The sequence below is a fragment of the Orbicella faveolata genome, unplaced genomic scaffold (genome assembly GCF_042242905.1).
Source record: "Orbicella faveolata isolate gen_17 unplaced genomic scaffold, um_ofav_v1 contig_3, whole genome shotgun sequence".
In the NCBI taxonomy this organism is placed as follows: domain Eukaryota; kingdom Metazoa; phylum Cnidaria; class Anthozoa; order Scleractinia; family Merulinidae; genus Orbicella; species Orbicella faveolata.
In genome coordinates, this window is record NW_028301558.1 from 9742035 (window position 1) to 9765000 (window position 22966).

Consider the following 22966-nt stretch of genomic DNA (forward strand, 5'->3'; position numbering starts at 1 on the left):
TGGGAACTTGGAATAGTAGTCGACAACTATGAGGAACCACGACTGTTGGACGTAGAACAGGTCTGCGCTCAATGTTTGCCACGGTCTTGAAGGGATCTCTGATGGTATCATAGGCTCCTTGTGTTGAGAATTGTGGTACTTCTGGCAAACGCAACATGAATTTACAAGGTTTTCGATTTCTGTGTATACGCTTAGCCAATAAACACAGGATTTCGCTCGTAGTTTGCATTTTTCTATACCAAAGTGCCCTCCGTGGATTTGCTGCAAGATGTTACCTCTCAAGGATTCAGGTACTATAACACGGCTTCCAAGAAGTATCAGCCCATCTTCTACTGATATGTCATCTCGTAGGGGCCAGTACGGTTTTAGCGCCGGAACAATTTTCTTCCCACTATCGGGCCAACCTTGTATAACCTGACGGGATAGAAGCTGCAGGGTTTCATCTTTTGCAGTTTCCTCTTTGAACTCTTCCATTTTAGCTGGGATGATTCTGATTAGGTGGTGAACTTTCACATTCATGTCTGATACTTTATAATTCATCCAACGGCGAAAGGCGTGACAGGGCATCGGCTGTAACCATTTCTCTTCCTGGAAGATATTTAATAACGCAGTCGTAGGGTTGTAGACGTAATAGCATTCTTTGAAGGCGTGGAGGTGCTTGCATCAGGTTCTTCTTATGGATCTGTTCCAGGGGGCGATGGTCTGTTTTAACCACAAACGATCTTCCATAGAGGTACGGATGGAATTTTTCGCAGCCATAGACCACGGCTGATAGTTCCCGTTCGATATTAGCATATCTGGTCTCCGCAGGCGTAAGTGCTTTCGATGCAAAGACTATTGGCTTGTTTTGGAAGAGGGCTGCGCCCAAGCCCTTAATTGATGCGTCAACGTGAAGGACAACTGGTTCATTTCTGTCATAGTACGCCAGGGTCGTTGTGGTACATATCAGTGACTTCACCTTCTCAAAGGCTTTCGAATGTGATGGATTCCATGCAAAGTCAACGTTCTCCTTTAAGAGGTTTCTTAAGGGTACAGTGTGGTCAGCTAGATTGGGGGATGAATGAGCTTATGTAAGTTGCCATCCCCATAAAGGTGTGAAGCTCCTTCTTGTCTTTGGGCGGTTCTAAATTTTCTATGGCTCTGACTTTGTCTGGGCTGGGCTTGACGCCGTCTGGTGTGTAAAGCATACCAAAGAAATTGCACTCCTTTATTTTGATGACACACTTCTCGTCATTGAGCTTGATGCCAGCCTTTCTGGTACGTTCCATGGTTTCGTGTGGGTGTAAGTCATGCTCTTGGTCGTTCTTTCCATAGACTGTGACGTCATCTGCAATGCCAATGGCTCCCTAGCAATCACGATACGTCTCATCAATCTTGAATTGGAAGATATCTTGACTCATTTGTGGGCCAAACGGCATCCTGAGGAAACGGTATCGACCAAATGGTGTATTAAAGGTTGTCAGATACGAGGATTCCTCATCTAGTTTGACATTCCAATAGCCATTGCGAGCGTCGAGCTGCTAAAAAGCTTTGCTCCTGCTAATTTAGGTGTGATTTCCTCTAGAGTGGGTATGGGATGATGTTCTCTTTTGATCGCCTTATTCAGGTCTTTAGTATTGAGGCATAAACGGAGTCGCCCATTTTCTTTTTCTCTAATAACCAGGGAGTTAACCCAATCTGTAGGTTGCGTTACTTTTGCAATGATATCTTGACTCTCCATCTCACGTAATTCGGCTTGTAATTTATCTTTCAACTCTATTGGCACTTTGCGGGGTGCATGGACCACCGGTGATACTTCAGGATCCAGTGTAATGTGATACGTATGGTCGTCAAAACATCCAACTGTGCCATTGAAACATTCTGGGTACATCTCCATCAGCTCTTGTTTACTTGTGATTGATGGCCGCTCTTCCAGTGGTACATGACTTCCAATGTAACTCGAGCTTTTCTTGCGAGTACCCGAATTTTGAGCTGGGGCATTGAAACTGCTAGTTAAATCAGCCTGGTCTAATTGATTTGTTCTTAGTGTACAGTGTAGGGTGACCAGTTTTAGTGCAGTGTACGCTTTTAGACCGAGAATAGCTGGCCCTGAAGTGTCTGTGACGTAGAAAATGCAGTTAATCTTCTTCTCTTTGTACTTGCAAGGGATGTTTATAGTGCCAAGCTGCTTGATTACAGAGCCACCATAGGCTGAAAGGACGGCTTCATTCTTTTCCAGTGCTTCTGGTTTGGGGTTTCCTTCGTAGCTTCTTACAGTCTCAATAGCGGCTGCAAGGGTCAATGATTTGTCTCGGCTTATGAGAGACTTCTGGACATCGGGATTTCTTGACCCCCAAATGAGCTGAGCCAAAACTCTGTCTTCGACTTCGGCGTTGTCGCGAAATTGACATTTTGCTGCTAGATTTTTTAATCTTGAGATAAAATCATCCACTGGCTCACCTTGTTCTTGTCGCATTCCTTGTAGTGTGTATCTGTGAATTCGATGACTCGTCTTCGGTTCCAATTGATTCTCGAACCGTTCGAAAATAATGGCAGGCTTTTTCCTGTCTTCTTCCTTTGTGAATGTCCAACTGTTGTATAAATCCAGGCCTTTTTCACCCGACCAGAGTAAAATATAGCTCACTTTTTCTTCTTCATCGGCGTCTTTGAGAACGCTTGAGAACATAAGTTGACATTTTTGTTTGAATCTTGCGAATGCAGTTATCGGATCAGGAGCGTCCCAGTTCATCTGTGGCGACGCAAAAGACGTTGCTGTTGCCATAATTCGCTTCTGCTGGCCTCTCTTGATTTAACTCTAGAAATTATTCTTGTAACACGCTGCCACCATGTAGTGTGTTGTCGAATAGGTTTGTTCTGCTTGTTCATACACACCGCGTGGATGTGTGTGCTTTCTAGATTTGCATAATGTGCTATCCTGCTTAAATATGGGTACACAAAATATAATATACAATAGGTGCTAATTCTCACGTGCCAATAGGTTACACTAACATTACCAGATTTTATCATAAACAAGGATCATCCACTCCCAGCAATCTAATGGGGAGAGTTAAAACAATATGGGAATCATGTGTGTTCCGAGCAAGACTCTCTGTCCCTTTTCGAAGGGTCGCAAATTGGCATATTTGGTTTTTCACAGAAAGAGACTGGAGCCAAAAGTGTTGCCATGGCAACAACACAAAAGATGTCTTTCTCTTTCTTTTGTGATGCACATTTGTGGTGCCAAGTTTGAAGAACACTGCTCCAATATTCCTAGAGATATTCTTGATTCAGTGTTTTACTGTTCAAGTGGAGCCACCTATGACGTCATCAATTTCCTCATTTGCATAATACAAAAACGTAAATATCTCTAGAACGAAAAAAGATATTCCAAAAAGGGAAAGGCCATTCTTCTTTACTTTGAAAAGCCTTTCAAATAAGCAGCAATTATTTTTTACTTCATAGGGACTTTAACAAGGTGGCTGTGTTTACGGGGTGGCCGTAAGGTGAGTTTCCACTGTAGTGATAAAGATGATACTCTGAAACAACGGTGCCCATAAAGATTTTGGAAAGTATACTTTGCATAATCAGTTGGAAGAAAAAGAGTGAATATGGAAATAAAATAGAATGGCTCCTGTGTACCTGAGACAACCCTTCTCCCGAGTTACCTTGGCCGAACTAACTTTTTACTTATTTCTTTGCAAAATTCAACCAACCGCTTACATGAGGATCAGGTAGGCAAGTTGACTCGCCTTGGCAGGTAAAGTAACCGACAACTTTTCTTCATATATATAAACACTTTGGCTCGCTTAACTGGGACAACTCTCAGCATGGCGAGTGCCACGTAATGCCTAGATTTAAGATTTAAAGCAGCAATTTGTATCAAAGAAGAGAAAATTAACTCGGCAAAACTCAGTGTGATCAAATGACCCAGGGAAACTTAAACAAAGAGGGATATCTGCACATTTGATTATTCAGTGAGGATTATGAATAAACGTGCAGGGTCAACTTTTACTCGGCCTTCAGGGACTACATTTTCACACATTATATAAACACTTGATAAAGCTGCCTCAGGGAGCGGGTTGTCTCAGGTACCCGAGACCATATAAATGGGGCCTTACTGACCAGTTACTATCACTTTTTCGTGTGTTGCCTCAAAGAACGCCATAACGATTTGTAAAGGGGAAGATCCTTAAACAGGGCGATATCTTGGGGCTTTAATGGCAGATTTCTTCTGATGGCTTGGATTTGAATTGATTAAATTACTTTTAAAGAGGAATATAACTTTAAAATCTTCCTCGAATTTCCAGCGAGACGTAAGCTTGCATGTATTCAAGTTTTTAGTTGGCGTTTTAGAAGCACCCACCACGAAAGAGACTGATGACCCCTAGGTACCAATATATATGTACTTTATGTTACTGAAAACAACAATCTTAAACGAGAGATGTAGGAATGTGAGACTGACTGACTTTCAGCAAGCGATCTAGCTTGTCTCTTCTACCAACCCTGAGCGGAGCTCAGTTGTTGAACAACTTACTTATAGACCTAAGACAAGCATCTTCACCGACCTATTTCAAATTTAAATTAAGTCGCCACAGTTTTAAGTAATATCTAATTTGAAGTAAATTTTTAGACACGGCCTCCATGAAAAGCAGTGTTTTTTTTTAATTTGAATTGTTGTTATTAATTTTTATGTAGTTAGGTAGATAGGTAGATAGTCCAGCAACTTAATTGACTGATGGAAAAACCGTGTACAAATAAAGTTATCTTATCTTATGTTATCTTAGTACGAAAACCCAAGGGGGGTTCCATCAACCCCTGCCCCCCTCCTGTACTGCGGTGGAGGTATGAGTTAGCTTGTACGTCCGAGGATTAATAAGTTATCGTTAGATGTTTGATAAGAGTGAGACCTTTTGTAAATAAGTTAGCGAGAGATTTATTTGTAGTAAGAACAAGAGGCTCCAAGTAGCGTATACTCATGCGCAGGAGGTTACAAGTCGTATAAAATAGATACGCAATGCGTACATAGTCAGACAAGCAATTTGAAAACGTTTGCCATCTTACCGCTAGATATAATACGGGAGAAATGCTTATTCGAAAAAAATGCATCATAGATCTAAGATATAGATAATTAAAATGCAGGAGAGAACATAAGTGCTGTAACGCAATATGCCATCTTTATTACAAGGATATCGTCAGGCGAATAACAAAGCAAGCTGAGTCGAAAAAATATTGATAGAGAATTAACAAACGATTGAGAATTGCCAATTGGATGAAATGTCTTCTCATAGCAATTCTGTACTAAATCTCTTTAGGCATTTTTTGTTCAAGTGTTGGACTTGTTTATGTTGGTTGTTCAAAATTTATTTTCTACATTTGGTGTTGTTAGAAATGATTTCGCACAGAAGTTTCCAATACAATGTAAATAATCTCGGTAAAAAGTTTTTGTCCACTTGTTACTCGAACTTTTGGTGGATTCCTTCATAACACTTAAGCTAGTATATAACTATAACTATAACTGAACTGAACGACTTTAATCTGCATTTGATAATGGCGACAAGATAACGTTGAAACGTCAAGTTATAGCATTTATTTTTCTTTTAAAATGATTTCTTTGTAACCGAGTGTCTTTTGGGATTTGAGGGGCAAAGGAAACTTGAAAATTTTGTCGTGAAATCCTCGGAGACATGCTAGAATATTGATATATCGAACGTGGCCTATTACCTGCTCGTTTTGTTGAAAACGTCCATTTACGAACAGGAAGTATTTTTTGACCAAAAGATTAAGTATACAGAGCACGTTTTTAGTAAACGATTCTTCGCAATATGTCCTTGAATCTCCAAAACCCTAATAAATTTGAGACTTGTCATATTGTCAGATGGCGATCGACATAAACAGTGGCTTACCTCTCCAGAAACACTTTCTTGCTGTCCATGCATGCTCACATGTCAGTTCAAGTACTGATAGGTACTTTCACACCGTATCAAATTGGGGAAAAAGCACAACGTCTGCGAAAAAACGGCACCTTCTTAAGAATCCAATATGGCGGACGGAGCTCCAAAGAGCGTGGTAAATTTGCATGCACAAATGTGACACCAAAACTCATGCGCCATACTGCGCATGAGTAATTAGTCTTATTGTAAATGGGTAAGCACGAGTTCAGTGTTAAGTTAGTAAGGTCTAGTGTTATCGTGTTCATGAATTAGCATAAGATTTTAAGATAGCAATTTTAAGTTGTAAAGGAGTTGAGCTTTAGAGTCTTGAAAAAGTGTGCTTTCATTAAAATGAAATTGGCGAAATATTAATATCGTGTTTGTTTGCTTGTTTATTTTGTTTCCTTCGGTTTATATGAGTATTGCTCTTTTGGAAAATAGTGCTGCAAACCTTATTGAAAAACATGGCCGCTGAAATGAACCCCTTCATTACAGTTATCTGATGACTTATTTGTTTGCTTTTTTTTCTCTTTTTGGCTTCTTAAACGCAGCAGCTTCTAAAGACCACCTATTGTAGAGAACTGCTTGCTGCTTGTTTAATCTATTTTTCCATTTGTCCCACCCCCCTGGCATTTTCAATTGTGGTCAAGTTTATCCTAGTCTACACTCCAACGTCGTGTGTTTGAAGTTTAGTTCGCGCTGTGACTCGGAGAAGGAGCTGATCGATTCAGCTTTCTACCACTGCTGCCTTACGGAAGTCCACCAGAAGAAGCAAGTCGAACGATTTGCTTGAAAGCGTCGTCCATAACCGTACACAAAACAGCCCTAAAATGTAACGAGTCGAATTTAGCCCCGTTACGCCGCTTGCATTGTGGAGATGATGTGCTTTCTTTAGGACATTGTAAATACAATACAATTATATGTTTAAACGGTATAAAATTCTTCCTTTTTCTAATGGAAAAACTAGCCGAGAAAAAACAAAAGTACTACTAGCCATATGTTAGATACTAATAACATTTCTGCAAGAAGTTATGTGTGTCATATCAGGTTTCGCAGCCTGCAGTCTGACTCCAAAATTATTTCAACGCTATCAAAGTCGATCATGATAGGACAGATAAAACGGAAATTCTCTATGCTATAATCTAAGAATATTCACAAGAATATTTTCTGCCTAAATATTTGCTGAATATTTTCTGCCTTAATTAATAATTTCGGCAGAAAAATATATGATCATGATATTCAGTCTGGGCCTGACACACGTATGCCCTGTGTACACCTTGTTCGTCGTATTAAGCCTGTCACACAGCGGCAAAATGACGACCCATGCTCTACTGTTTTGGCGGATGAGTTCGCGTGGAGTGTGGAGAGCGCATGGTCCACGCAAGGAACGATTTTTTTTTTTTGCAAGTTTTCTCCGAACTTTTAAGCCATCAATGGGTAGAAGGGAGCTGTTTCATTGTCCAGAAAAACATTGTAATCTCGACAGGAACAACTCGTGAAAAGCTATGGACAACAAGTAGCTTTTAGTTATGTTAATAACAATCGTCCGTAAATTTTGTATCTGAAATTTTTCACCTCTCTAATTCGTGTTCTGTTATTGTGGCTTAAGCTTTCCTTAACAACTGGCTGCAATGAAGTCTGTTAACACTTTTCATAACTCACGTTATATTTAATTCTATGCTGATTAAAGAAATGGTCTCTCCCTTTCGAACTACCAATACTCGACTTCGGGAAAAACGTCGACACTGTTGTCAGGGCCACTTTTATGTTAAAGAAGATAAGTAAATAAAGAAAATACTACAGAAACGGGGGAGCATGCGCAGGAAGTAGCACCTACACCCAGTGTAGTCTAGTTAACAGACAGCGTTGTTTTGATGACACAATAATCGTGCGTCTTCAGTCTGCAACGTAGCAGTCGTCCAACATATTTAAGCTGCACTTACATGTATATGATTGAACTAGAGTGAGCTCAAAGTTGGTCAAACTGGAGTGAGGTCTGGGGGTGGGCACCATCATCTCAAGGATACAAGATTGAATGACGTCATTAGCAACCTTCAGTGGAAAGTAGTAGAGAGTCCCTCTCTCCACCAAGGTGTACAAATGGGTCCCGGCGAACTCAATGCTGGGATAAAGGTAACCCAGCGATGGGGAAGTAGAGCTACTCCTACTCGCTTAATGCTGCAGAAATCGTGATAAGTCTAACCTAGACTTCCACTTTTTTCTGTCCTTGAGCGGTTTTAGTGCCGCTATATCCCCCAACGGGTTCTTTCACAGCATTTTTGTATGTCCTGCTACCACCACGAATAGCGTTTATAGGGACAATTGGTACCTACAGTCACGATATAACGTTACTGCGAAAGCGAGCGTGACTGGATAGCATCATTTAGAGACCTTTTTGATACACGTTAACCGCAAACGTGTAACCGCAGTTTGTTTGTCGTTCGGACGTTAGTCGATTTATAATGGTAATAGAACTGAGTGGAGTCCAATTCGGTCTGTAATCATACGAGTGATTAACTAAATCGGACGACCGCGATGCGGGAGTCCGATTTGTTAATCATGAGTATGATTACAGACTGAATCGGACGACGCGAAGCCCTGTTACCAATTAATCAAAACTATGACAAAATTCGAGAAACGAACAAACCATCGATTGAACGCTGAACGATTAAACGTCGTCATGAATGCTGAAAAACACAGCACTTTACTCAACAAAGTGCACCGCAACAGCGCGCGCAAAATGACGCGTACTGTGTCCAATTACAAGCATGACGCGTGCACTGTCCAATTAATGCCCAAATCAAGCTGCTGATAGCCAATCGCGTTCGAAAATTTTGTTATAGCTTTGATTAGGATTGGAATAAATTGTAACGAATTGAAATCACCTTATTACTGCATTGGAAATTGTTAAAACATCGCCATTTTTTTCAAATAAAAAATATGTTTTCTAGCATGTGGAGCTTTCTAAAGAAATATAGCATCACAAAATACACATTCAACTAAAGGCGCCGCCATACTGGATTTCCACTTAGGATTAGCGGTTAGCTGTTCGCGAGGAACGTGCATCCAAAGGTCTCTATAAACAAATTCTTTCTCCAAAACGTAACCACTTGAGTTATCTGTTGCGTCGAAAACATGATCACTTTATCAGGGACCTCCAGGTAGTAACTTCCTTGTTTTGGAGGAGGCCCAAAGTCGCTTAAGAGTCGCTCTTTCGAAGCTCCTCCTCATTCCTGCCCCCCACCCCCACCCCCACCCCCACCCCCACAATAAGTCGTATTAATTTTATTGTTTTAGTTAATTTTATTGGTCAACTCAGCTACACTTTACAACCTACATACAGCACACTTGATTGAAGGCCCAGTCCACACTCTACGCCGGAGAAATTTGAAAATGGTGTTTTCACTCTGTAAACGCAAGAAATGTTTTCCGTCCACACTACGCCAGAGAAATTTGAAAATGCAACAATAACCGGTCATTTCATTTTAGTCTTGTCTTTGTGGAAAACTCGGTCGGGGAATTCACATGATTATCGTGACCAGGAGCCGATCACTTGGAGCGTGCAACTACCCCATATTCATGTCACGGAGTTTTCACAGACCGATCTATTTTTAGTTTGAATTTACCGCGAATTCAGACCCCCGCAGGCACAAGCACGGACTTAATTTTTAACTGATGTCATCATTTTATCGAAAGATTAAAAAGAAAAAACCGCCATTTCTTTCCTTACCGATGTGTGCTAATGTAGACTAGAACTGACCTATTTCGCGGGAAAAGGAGCCTAAAAGAAGACCGGTATGTAAAAATGCCTTGACATATGGGAGTTACACGCTTTAAGGTTACCGTATACCTTCAGGGGTGTCTCACGTCCAAGCGATGTAGCGCGTGTAGTTTAAGCTGTAGATACCTAAACCCCTATATCAAATTAAAGCTTATAGAGCTGGCTATCAAACCATACCAAAAATTTTGAAATAAAATGAAGTGCCGATTTTTTCACGGCCACTAAATGCGAACGTCCTAATCACCTTTTGGAAGCTACAAGTCAAAGCGAATTTTGTTTTTCGCCAATTTATTTTTTTCCTCGGTTTCAGGACAAAAAGCGCTAAAAAAGCGTGTCTGCGTTTTTCCACATTCAATTGCAGTGAAAAGTTACAGAACATTTTCAAAATAGGATTTAAAAAATGTGAAGTGATCGTACAAAAATTGCTCTCGGAGAAAAAATATGTCGAAATAAACAATTCGCAGACACGTTTTTGTTTTTTATATGTTAATCTAGCTACTGTCCAAATTTGAGGGCAATCAAACAAATCCCCTTTGAGTTGTAACTCTTTAAAGTGTCTGCTTCAAGCGAAAAAATTTATTCGAGAAAACAGCGCTAAGAAAAATCTCTTGCTTCGCAAACAAACTCCGCCCACAAACGCCTTCAACTGGGTTCTCAGATCACTGAGCCAATCAGCGCTTGGAAAATTTACTACCATTAACTCGCGGTTAAATTTACGCGTGAATCTCGAAAAAACCCTTGTGTTTCGCAATGCGCTCAAGGCGGAGAGATAATTTTTCTGTAGCTCGGTTTTTCTTGAAGCTGGTCTGGCAAAATGGGGAAGACGAAAAAGGATACGAACGCTAGAGTGGCTGGGCGACGAGAACAAACTGAACAAAAGAAAGCGCGGTGGAGTAAATGTGCATGGATAATATTCCAATGGATCTCAATGAGTTGGGCGATTCATCAGTATCGGACTCAACAAAAGAGTCAATGTAAACATCGCTGTTATAGCTGTCGAGTTCCCAAATTTTCACAAAATCTTTCTGTACTCTTGACTCGATCTTTTCGCCCGCTTGATACGATAGCTATAGCTTCATCCGCGAGGCCAACTTTCGCTTCTTCACTCATTGATATGTTTTCATTCGTTCTTCGCTTTTTCGAAGTGGTAAACAATGTTTTCCGTGGCCCATGTTTACTTATAACTTAATAGAATTACATCTAATACGAAAAATGCTTGGATCTGAATAGCCAGCCAATTCGTGGTATCCATATATTCCCGCGAAAGTAGTCTCGGTTGATTGCGTACACGTTATAGGGCTGTCAATCAAGAGGGAACTTTTACTTCCGGCCGTAACGTAAAACCTCCATTTCTCCGCCAATATTGAGTTTTTTTCAATTTTGTTTTCAGAAATTAGAGATTACTCTTCGATCATTACTTTGAACCAAAAATCCAAATTTGAAGAAAATTGCCGATCTGAAGGTATACTGTAACCTTAAGTGATGGGCTCTTGTCGTGACGTCATCGTTTTCGAGAAGCTCCGGTTTCAAAATGTTTTCAGTCCACACAAAAATTGAAAGCCGGCGTTTTCAAATTTCTCCGGTTTGAAGAACGTTTTCGAAAAGTTCCATTTTCGTAACTGATTAGTGTGGACTGTGTAGGCCTAACCATAAAATTAAAGCTGCGTTTTCCATAACTTTCTCCGGCGTAGTGTGTAGTGTGGACGGGGCCCAGGTTATAAAAGGCAACTAATCAAATACAGCTCTTATAAAAAAAAAACTACAGCTACTCATAGACTACGAGCAATACCCGCTTTCTCTCATAGATCTTCAAGAAAAAATGTTAAAAGAGAACCAGCAGCAAAATTAGCGTGACAGTCGAGTGAACTGGGGACAAGACCAAAGGGAAATTCTCCCAGTTTTCGCGCGGCGATTTGTCACGGCCTCTCGGGAGGGGCAGCGAGGAGTGAAAAATAATAAGTAATAATATACTATATTTATATAGCGCTATTGGCAATACATGAAACCTTTTGCTATTCGGCCACAACGTAGCGCTGTTTTGTACTCTGACACTGTGTGCCAGTTTCTACAGGAATAAATGAAAAATCCGTTTAGACAAGAGAGAATGTACACGTTAAGTAGACAGTGGGCACTACAGGTTTTTTTTTTTTACGTTCTACGTAGTCCTCTCACAATAGCATCAAACTTACAATGAACTATTTTAAGTTACAAATTCGACTAAACCATGTTTGGAGCTAGAAGTGTAAAGGATCTAGACTGCACACAGCTGACAGGGAAATTCGCGGAGATGCACTGTCTTGATGAAATCCAAGCCGGTCAGCACTCACTGAAAGCTGATAGTGAAGTAAAATAATAAGCAAGGTTACTTTTGATTTTAAATAATTCTGCAATTAGTAAAATACCCTCGTTAAATGCAGTCAAATGTCGTTCTCTTACAGAAAGTTAAAATTAATCATGTGAAAAAAGAGAACAGTTTACATTGGTAAATGACAACTTAATGGAAGGTTTTAATGTCTTTATGAACCCATTTCAAATCTCTACGAGTCTGGAATTTAAAATTTAAATTTTCCTCCCAGTAGATGAACGAATGAGATCATCAGGACGGGGTTGGTGTGGAATGAGATCAACGAAAGCAGTTGTCACTGAGTTTCCAAAGTTCTATTCGTACTCTATATCCTTCGTGTACTCCGAAAAAATCCTACTTAAGTAGGGGGGTTGGGGGGAGCCTAAGGGAGCATAAAGTTTCCCCGCTGATTTCAATCTCCTCCTACAAAAACAATTTAAGCTATAGCGGTCAACGATTATCAGGAAACATTTTGTTTCTGGTGTCAATTGTGTCCCGTGACTTCGCGTTTCTATGACAACCATGTCTTTAAAATCGCCATAAGCTATTTTATTTTGTCCCATATCCGGCATCAGTAACGTTTAAAAAAGACTCAATGGCAACTGACTGATTATATTAAATACTAATAAAAATTATTAGGGCTGGGGTTTTCTCATGTTAAGTGTATTGTATATATATATATAAAAAAAAAAAAAAAAGAAGAAAGAAAAATGAAAACGTTTGTACCTGGAAGAAAGGAAGATCCCTATTGCCAAGATGAGAGAGGAAACTGCGACAGCCACTGAAACAGAAAGTAAACAAATGATTGGGAGATAAGCATTTTTGTTCGATGATATAAATGGAAAGGAAAAGACTGTAAATATCATTTCACAAAGCCTAACTTAAGGACGTTTGCGCTAATTGTTTCTGCGCAATCTTACTGCGCACGCAAATTCACACGCCACGTCATGCATCGAGCGCGCGCTAAGTAATAAAATGAACAATAATAGGGCAAATGGCCATTGCTATAGCTTTGCCTGGATTTAACGATCTTGGACGTTCGGTGATCCCTATTTTTCTTTTGATGGATCATTTTCTTTACCGATTTTCTACGTTTAGCGAAAAAAATGAAGAAAATCTATTGATAAGAGGTTTGAATTTTTTGCACCATCGAATTCCGTTCTTTTCAGCTCTTCGGTTATCTATGCGGCGGTTTCAAATGCTTCTCGAAGGGTTAAGTTTTGTGAAAACGTTGGCAACATTTGAAATTATTAACGCAACGTATTCACTTATACAAAATATTACTAGGATAGTTTGCCTCCGTAAGTTCATCTTTGACCCTGGAGACCATGCTGATTTACGCGCGCCAATTTTTCAAAATCAGGGTAGTTTTCCTCACGATTTATCTCTGAAACGAAGTCCGTGACCACCCAATTTTTTTTTTTTTTTTTTTTCATTTCTATAACAAGTAATTCATTTCCTGTCCGCAGTGGAAGTTTGAACAAAATCTATTTAGTAGAACATTTTCTCGCGAACGTCCTTAAAGCACTAGAAACAAAGACCATACAATCATACAAGTTCTTACTTTCAATTGGAACAGTGTTTGGCAATGCTCTCCTTTTTTTGTTTTTAGTACATCTCATAGCGAATTGTAAAGACGTTTTAGTCCCGTGATGTCTATTTTTGGACCACCTTGCCATTTGTGTAGACCTCAATCAATCAGTTCTATTCAAAGTTCTCAAACTCACAAATAATTCGTCGAGTTTAAACAAAGGAATTCATGACCGTGACATTGTTTAGATATCTGATCTTAATTTATGATAGATTTTTAGGATTTTAATTCTCCATTTCTTCCTTAGTTTTGGTTTCGATTGAGAAGATATATCAAATACTCAAGACACTGCTTGACCACAAACACCTTGAAGTTCGTCAAAACACTCTGCTGCGCATCGTATTTAACAATTCTCTTTTGGGTGTTTTCGTTTTTGATATATTACGTGAAAACCAACAAGATTTGCGCGGGTGGAAACGTATTCTACAAAGTGCACGTAATTTTAGGTCTAGCTCTATCAAAAGCTTTTCCCGGTGCGAGTCACGTATATATTAACTAATCCATGCCTAATGAAAAACAGAATGATGTACAATAACTTACGGGGGAGAAGAAAAAGAAAAAGAGTTTAAGGTGGCTCCCTAGAGTATTAACGAACACTCTCGCTGTAGAGCACGAGTTAGAAGAGGAAACGTAGTTCATTTCTCTTAAATTTTCCCTGTGGAGATTTACCAGTATGGGTACTGTTACAATAAGGTTTATTTTTTGGTTGTCAATTTTTGCATTAAGGCCGTTACCATGGCAACATCTCATCTAATGACAGGCAGATATATTCCTCAGTTTGGCCTTAACTCCTTAATATTTATACTTTCCTTCGGTGAAGTTTTTTCATACTTTACCACATCATGGAAATGATATTGCCTGACATTTTGAATTGGTAAAAAGTCAAGGTTGTTCAGACGGTTTTTCCAATATCCTGTAATTTGTCATTCTTCTAAATATATTAGATTAGCTGTGACAGATTTTAACAAACATAAGGTATTTTAGAGGAATTGTATGTAGTTGCAACCGAGCCAAATTAGAGCGTTTTCACCACTGCCCAATCCCTGCTTTTTGGAGAAGAGTTCGCTTCGTGAAGGCAGTTGGATACAAGACGCAGACGCACAGGGAGGTTCATCTGTATAATGTAGAACTATTTCATCTTACCTGCTCTTGAAGGGCAATACTTGGTACAGTGTTTTGTTTCATCTGTCTTCTTAAGGCCATCACAGCTGAACCCTGCATTTGCCTTACATTTGCGCACGATTTTAAAAGGTCCAGCAGCTCCCTCGCACTTGCCTTTACACTCTCCTTTTTCAGCTTCCCAATCCTCAAACTCGACCTCTGAAAAATGCATGATGAACATTCAATTTTAACTGAAAAGGTGACGGCTATGAACCGTGGAAACCTGTATCGTCAGTAAAATAATCTGCAGGCTTGCTTACAGTCGTGTGTAAAAGTATTAACTTGCATTCGTGTCCAATTGTGTTCTTAGTTTGTCCCGTTGTCTTCTAAACTATTCGGTACATCCGAGCATGACACTCCGTGTGAAAAGGAAATCTGATTTCCTCATGTTCTTCAGTCATTAACAATCTTAGTGTTAAATTGCTCCAACAAAATCCGGCCTTCGAGGTGGTAGGTTCTAAGCTCAAATAGATTAAAAATTTAAATGATCACTAACCTTGAGGTTCAAATTCAGCACTGTCTTTCTTGACTTTTATACTGTCACCGAGCTTGCCACTTTCCACTTTAGATTTAAACACGTCTTCGATCAAGTCCTTATCTCCTCCCTTAAAGACCAAACACAATCTCGCTTCCGCAGACAGCTTGGCCGATTTATTTGTGAAATTGACCTTTGACACCTCCACTTCTTGGTACTTCTCAGTATTGTTGTACAGGTTTTTCAGCTGTGAGTGCGAAGAAACATGTTACTTTTGATGACGATTTTCCCGCATTTTTGGACAAAGTAGTGCTCTAAATTGTGATTTACTACCTTCTCTAGTACCCGAAGTGCTCCTAGATCGCCCATATGATACGAAGAAATTAATTAGGCTTAAATAATAATTAATTTTGAGGAGAGAGCAGGTTGTAATACGTTTATAGCGATTTTTCCAAGACACATCGACAGAGTTTGAAAGACTTGTTTAATTTATAGTAGTAAATGCGCTTAGCTATTCCTAGCTAGCCGGGCACTTAAACTGAAAGAAACAAATATATCTATCTGACTAAATATAAAAATCCTAACTGGCAAGTGGCAGACAAGTTGGCTATTTACAAGGATGACCGAGGAGTAAGTATCACGTGTTGATAGGGCCAGCATTTTCAGAGAACTGACTCTTTCTTATGGAACCAACTGCCACATGTCTAGATTAAAATCTAAAACAGCTGGTATGCACAAGAAATTCGTGTGAAAGACTGTCTGACGTTTATTTCAATTTCGTACCTCCAGTCTTAGCTCCTTACTGCGCAAGCATGACAAATCATGAAAACAAACTCAGGGGCGACCTGAGAGATTCGATTGAGCCGCTCGCTTCCCAACCGCTGGTCAGTGGATACCATTATTTCTGCGAGTATGGTCCCCATAGAGGGATTCGGTTGACGTGTTTACATCCTTGATGAGACCCAATTCAGATCATGAGATGATTCATTTGGGAGGTTACGTGAATAGCTAAATCATTTATATATAAATGTAAATTGAACAAAACTAAACAAACATTAAGAGTTTTCTTTGAAAGATCAAATTAGTTTGTCACATAGAGAGAAAAATTGCCAAGAAAAATGACAGGCTCCCGTAAGCACTAGAAAAAATAGGAAAAAATAATGCCTCCTCTTAACTAAGCATCAATTTAAAGTTTTTTCAGCATGTGTCTTGTACTTTATTCATTTGTTTATTTTGTCTATTTGTTTTTAGTCTATCTGTTTATTTATTTATTTATTTATTTATTTATTGTAGTTTCAGTTTCTTCAGTTCAGTTCAGTTCAGTTTTTATCATTGCACACTGTTTACAGAAAACAACTTAACATAAGATGGTTTACAATGATACAGAAAAAAAATCATGGAGGAAAAAATAATGTAGTGTTTTACTATCATTATATTTTTTGTTTATTTATTTGTTTCGTGTTTTTTTTATTGCTAGTGCGTCTAGTAAATATGCTTGTAACTGTAATTGTCAATGTAAACAATGGAGAAATAAAAAAATTGTTAAATTAAAAAAAAATTGGGAGGTTACAATTGTTCTGTTTGCACACTCAGTTGCGCGTAACGAATCAAGCACAATTGTAATCTACCAAATGAATCATCTCGTGGTCTGAACTGGATGGCAACAAGGATGCAAACAAGTTAGCCAAATGTGTCTACTGCCACCTCGGTGGTGCTTTTCAAGGTGGCGCCTTTTTTAGACATGGCGTTAATTACAGGAATGGCTCCGGACACTTAGGTTTTTTCCTCTAAACAAGGAAAAAGAAGACAGTTTTCAATACCAGGTCATTTGGGTCATGAGCGAGCCTCATGACCACTACACCACCAGGGAGCTGGCTGCCGGAAAGAGATTATTTTAAGAATATATTGCGTTACCATTACAAATATTACCTGGGGTGGGGGGTACTCTCTTATATGGGCTATATAGGTATGTGCGGCTCCAAAGGGTAGGGTTTTTAAGCCGTTTTGGTCATGAACAGAGTAACGATTTTGACCATTTTGGTCTTAAATAGGGTATGGTTTTAGCACTCTAGTCTTGAATTGGGTATATTTCTTAGAAGAAGCTACTTTTTCATCATTGTCAATAAGCCCATCAACAAAAGCCCTTTATAACTCATGTTTAGGGCAACTGTGTCAGCCATAACGGTCATGAATAGGCTATCAAATTTTTGGCAAGGTCATAAATAGGGTAGCAAAAATCACGTATTTTGGTCATAAATAGGGTAAGGGTTTTGGGAAGTAGGCCGCACAACCCCAACCAACTTTTCTGGTTGAAGCCCGCCCCCTTCCCCCCCCCCCCCCCCCCGGGCTCTCTGCATGTGTTTACAACTATGCCAGGGTTCCCTGGTACTACGAAAGATTAGGGAATATTAAGAGCTAACCGAGTAGGCTAACCGGAGCGCTCTGTAGGCTAACCGGAACGCTAGTTAGGCTGAACAGAGTGAACAGTAGGCGAACCTGAGTTAAAAGTAGACTAACGGGGGTGCTATAAATAGCTAACCATACTCGTTCTCAGTTCATTCGGAGGTCGGAGCCACTCCTGAAATTAATCGCTATACGTCGTAGTCGTTCAATATTCTGACGTGCCGCCAGTTCGGAAACTGAACAGCTCGGGACAAAGTTGGTCTGTTGCATTGTCCCTTTCATGCAGTCTCTAATAGTCAGCAAATCTCTATAACTCCATGTATATTGTTAGAAACACTGGCGTGATAGACTCACGTAAGTTAATGTGATCACAGTGGTCCTAATAGTTTAATCGCCCTCCAGCGATAAAATTATATACAGCCAAAAACCCATCGAACAGAATTTCGCTATCAATGTCTGATTTCAGCTTTTCTAAAGCGCGCCAAATTTGAATTTTCAAGATGTGCAACGACGGATTTCCAAACCAAGAACTACAGCTAAATCTGACCTTAAAATATGGTATTTGTTTCAATCAGCGTGATATTCGCCGCCCAAATGTGTGTAACAACTGTATCTCTTTACCATTGGTTTCAAAAGGTCACTTTCCTGTCTTGTTTTCAAGATGACTGTCCTGTAAAACACTTAATATATCAAGTTCTCTCTTTGACCAACGAGTCGGCCATTTTTTCGTTATCGTCGTTTTGCTTCTCGCTCGACAAAATCAGAGCCGGACTTCCTGCCTAACTATCACCGTGAAAATAAAGTATCCGTGGTGAAGTCCTTTCAAGTCCAACAGTCAGTCGCGCGAGCGATAACCCTCGTACGTATAACGGGGAAACAGTTGACGCATCAATATTTTCGCGAGGGATGGATAGTCAACTACTTAAGTTTAACACAGACGATGTTTTCTTTTCTAAACTTGTAACAAAAATTCTGGTAAGTCGGTTGTTAGGAAGGCATATAAGTAATTATACTATCTACTCACCGCAGACGATAACGCGTGAGATTCGTTCCGGTATGTGTCTGATAATTGATTTCCATGGTCCTTTTGCCAAGGTTTATCGAGGACAACGCCAAGAATGGCACATGCTGAACAAGAACAAAGAAAAGAAATAATATTAACAATAAAGCAGCAGTCTATATCAGTACACATTTCAGTGAGACAACCATGCAAATCATCAAATAAAATTCGGCCTGGGAGCTTTCCATTCGGCCAAACTTTCGAACGGAAGTTCGCGAATTATAAGGAAGTGTCCTGAGAAAGTTTCTTGAAAATACAAGAACTGTTGAAAATCAAGGAGCAAATTCGAATGGTTCGGAAGTTTCCAGGAAGATAATTTCGAAAAATCAAGGTATACCTTGCGAGGTTGCCTCCTTTTAAGAAACTTTAAGAAAAATTTACCTTTCAGAGCAATCAGCTTTAAAGTGCTGTATCTTTCGCCATTGGAAATTTTCAGAATTTGAAAAAACCAAATTTTTGGTCGAATGAAAAACGTTTATGTAGAAAAAGCCAAAGAGGGCCCTGTTTGGAGACTGGCTACATTAGAGGCTATGGTAATGACTAATCCCAGATCTTGTTCTAACCACAAAATAAAAACCATCCATAAGTTAATTATCAACATAGTAACAGGTGTTAATGGTCACCAAGTCACAATACGCGTTTCACTTAGCCTACGCAACCATTCTTTTAGCGCGCAACGCATTCTCCCTTAATGAACGTTAGCTAGGAATGTGTTATGAGCCAAAAGGATGTCTGCGTAAGTAGCAGGCTCATTGTATGTCAGTCGGTTCAGGGCTGCATAAGAGACTCATGCACGTTTTGTGGAAAGGTGAAAAATCATACACATTTCACGCCAGAAAATCCCAACTAACGGCTCATGGAAATTCTCTTTACAATTTACCCGCAAAGGTCTCATGATCAGTTAAAATAGAAAGAAATTTATAGTACTTCGGTTTGTTGGAAGACTGAATTATGATCACAGAGAATTTAGACTTAGCTGGAAGAAGTTTTCATTGTTTTCTGCTTATCATAAAGTTTAAACGGTTGTCCACAAATTTAACAGCTTACACGAATTAGCTATCATAATTAATATAAGTTTATCAACTGGTAGAGTGACAGGGTCACGAAAAATGCCAACTGGACCGAGTGGAGAACAATTCGTAATAGTAACTGGACCGAGTGGAGTACAATTTACGAGGCTATCGCACGAGTAATTTGAAAATCGGACAAACGCGAAGTGCGAGGCCGATTTGAAATTACAAGCACGATTGCTCCGTGAATTGTACGACACGGGGTCTAATTACTAATTAATCGTGTCTAAAACAAATTTCGGAATTGAAAGTGCTTTTTTGAGAACTTCTTTTGAGCGCAAATGTTTTGTGGCGATTTTTATAAGTTTTAAAAACTGTAGGAAACAATGAGAAGGAAGTCATTAAAGCGCGTATAATTGACGTGCGAATCACGTGGGTATCCAATTACAGGTATCCAATTACAAAAAGTTCAAATTGGATATCTGTAATTGGACATCCACGTGATCGCGCGCCTATTACGTGACGAATTGTACTCCACTCGGTCCAATTACTATTAATTATGAGCATGTTAATTCTGTTTATTAGCCTAAACGTTAAGTATATTTAGCTGGTAGACATTTGCTTTCTTTTTTTAACTACACTGAGTATACATTGAGAGAAAAAGTCCATTCCAGTTGCAAAAAAAACTTTCCTGATTGGATTCAGAGCGTTTTGAGTATTTTACAGCAAAACCTGTACAATTACAGCTGAGGATAGATTCTATGCTAATTCATCATAAAGAAAATATTCTGGGGCATTTTTAAAACATCTACCTCTTCAACCGCCCATAACTGTTACTTACTCTTTCCTCTTTGAGAAGGTGTAGTTGGTACTTCAGTTGATCCAGTCGGTCCTTCGCTGGGCTTTGTAGTGAGCAGGGTAGTAGTAGGTGATATAGTACCGGCAGTTCCTAAATTCGTAGATGATGTAGCTGGTACAGAGTTGGACAATACTGCAGATGACGTAGCTGGTACAGAGTTGGACAATACTGCAGATGACGTAGCTGGTACAGTGTTGGACAATACTGAAGATGGCGTTGGACTAAGTTTCCCGGTCGCCGTCTCACTTGAACTGCTCTGGCCTAGAACTGTTTGATTAACACAACAGTACTTCAGCAGTTTTCTTGAGAAAGGAGGGGATGGAGGCGCGGTGGCCTCATGTTTAGTACGTTCGTCTTCGGGTTGAGCGGTCCGGGTTCGAGCCCTGGCCGGGGACACTGTGCTGTGTTCTTGGGCAAGGCACCCTACTCTCACAGTGCCTCTCTCCACCCAGGTGTATAAATGGGTGCCGAACTTAATGCTGGGGTAACCCTGCGATGGACTAGCATCCCATCCAGGGTGAACAGAAATACTTAGCAGATTTCTTCAGGAAGGAGGCCGGAACATATCGAAATTAGCGTGATCAAATTACGCTTTAGTTTGGAGAAACCAATGATGCTGATTCTTGACGCTATTGTTTTGTTTTTTGTTTTTTGTGTTTTTTTTTTTTTTTTTGTAATCCAGCCGAAGGCCCAAATTCGCCAGCAAACCCTTCATCTTTTATCTCTATATTAACTTACCACAAGCTGCTGTTCTCCACCAGCAAAAAATTAAAACATTTGGTTAATATACGTGGCGCCGCAAGCCTCCAGCGTTACCCCAAAGCCGTGCTTAAATAAAGATTCCTGACGCTCACCAAATAAATATTGATGTTGTTGTTAAATTTGAACTACTTTGGTAGTCTTTTGGTGGTTGGCAGGATCTCCATGCCTTGTAGTCTTTTGGCGAGAATATGTTGAAGTAACACGACTGCACGGTTATACGAGTACCACTCTCACCACAATTTTAATAGAACCCAGCCATTAAAAAGAAAAACGGAAATTTAAAAATCAAAAACGGTTCTTATGCAAATGTTTTTGAACATTAGATAAAAATTAAATTAAATTAAATTAAGGGTTGTGTTTTTAGGGGGGTCTTTATAGCTGTTTGAAACATGTCACCCAAACACGATGAGAAAACCCTGTAAATAAGAAACGCTTAAAAATCACGATTAAATTGTTATTTTTCTGTGTAAAGGGGAAAGCTTTTTTAATGTCATAAAAAAAGAGTAAGAGGCTGTTAAAGACAAACACCAAAATGATTATTTCATTTGAAAGCACAGCGATTCCTTCATCTGCAGGTTATGACCGAAAAGTCATACCATAGGGACCATAGGTAACTTCATACACCGTATGGCATTTGCAGACTGCAGACTTTTTAACTAATATCGTATTCTTATTTCCATTATAGAGAGCTAACTCGGTAGGCAGGCTAACATGAGAGAAATTCAAGCTAACCCGAGCGATATTCAGGCTAACCGAAGCGCTATTTAGGCCTAATGTAGTCTGCAGTCACCGGTTGCCGGTGATACGTAACAACCGCCCATGTTTGACTTCGGTTGCCAAGGGCGCTATAAACAAGGAAGCGATTTCTGATGCAAAGAATTTTAGAGGCATTAATGACACAGTATTTAGAACTGGGGAAGCTCGAGTTAAAAGATAGTTCTTTGCGCGCAAGCAAAAAGCAACAGACGCTGGCCAATTAAGATATTTATAATTAGCAACTAAAAAGTGTTCGGCTTACAAAAGGCGCTACTTTAAAACAGCACTTTATTGAATCTGGGTATGCGGCTTATGCTTGTGCTATTTATAGTGAAAACCAGCCTTAACGTAACTGCGATTGAAATGGAGTTATAATACTCTAGCCCTAGCGTTCACATGCCTGCGTTATGAACACAGGACAGAACTTTGTTCCTCTGACAACAAGAAAAACATATGCAGTAATCTGAGTAATCCCTATATCAAGTTCAGACTTGCATTATTTAAAATATAGATATATATGTCATTTTTGCGCGTTGCCAACGGCACGAACAAGGAAGCGTGATTAATGCGAATGCACCCAAATTTCGTTTTCTAATAAACAAAAGAGAATAAAATAGGGGGTCATTTTGCCGTTTTACTCTGATACAATCGGTTAACAAAAGAGAAGGACAGCGAAACGATAGAGAACAAGAGCGACCCCGTAACCGGGGGGGAGTAATAAACGGCGGACTTGCATATGGATGGAATGCGCTTTCGATCATTGCAGTAGTTGATGATCAGAAGAGTCTTCATTTGGCAGCGGAAAATTTAAAAAGCGTTACGGTCATGATCACTCGTTTGCAGAGCTATGGGCCC

At 39.7% G+C, this 22966-nt stretch overlaps 1 protein-coding gene across 1 annotated transcript in view; it reads right to left on the minus strand.

Moving 5' to 3' along the window:
* Positions 1–9192: 9192 nt before the first annotated feature.
* LOC110065811 (uncharacterized) overlaps positions 9193–22966 on the minus strand; it is a 14701-nt gene continuing 927 nt past the window's right edge. Inside the window, exons 2-7 of the mRNA XM_089297289.1 lie at positions 20576–20860; positions 18689–18792; positions 15283–15508; positions 14769–14945; positions 12761–12815; positions 9193–12023 (exon numbers count right to left, since the gene is read on the minus strand). Coding sequence (XP_089153415.1) covers positions 12014–12023; positions 12761–12815; positions 14769–14945; positions 15283–15508; positions 18689–18792; positions 20576–20860 — 857 coding nt within the window. The 3' untranslated portion in view covers positions 9193–12013. The remainder of the gene's footprint in view (positions 12024–12760; positions 12816–14768; positions 14946–15282; positions 15509–18688; positions 18793–20575; positions 20861–22966) is intronic.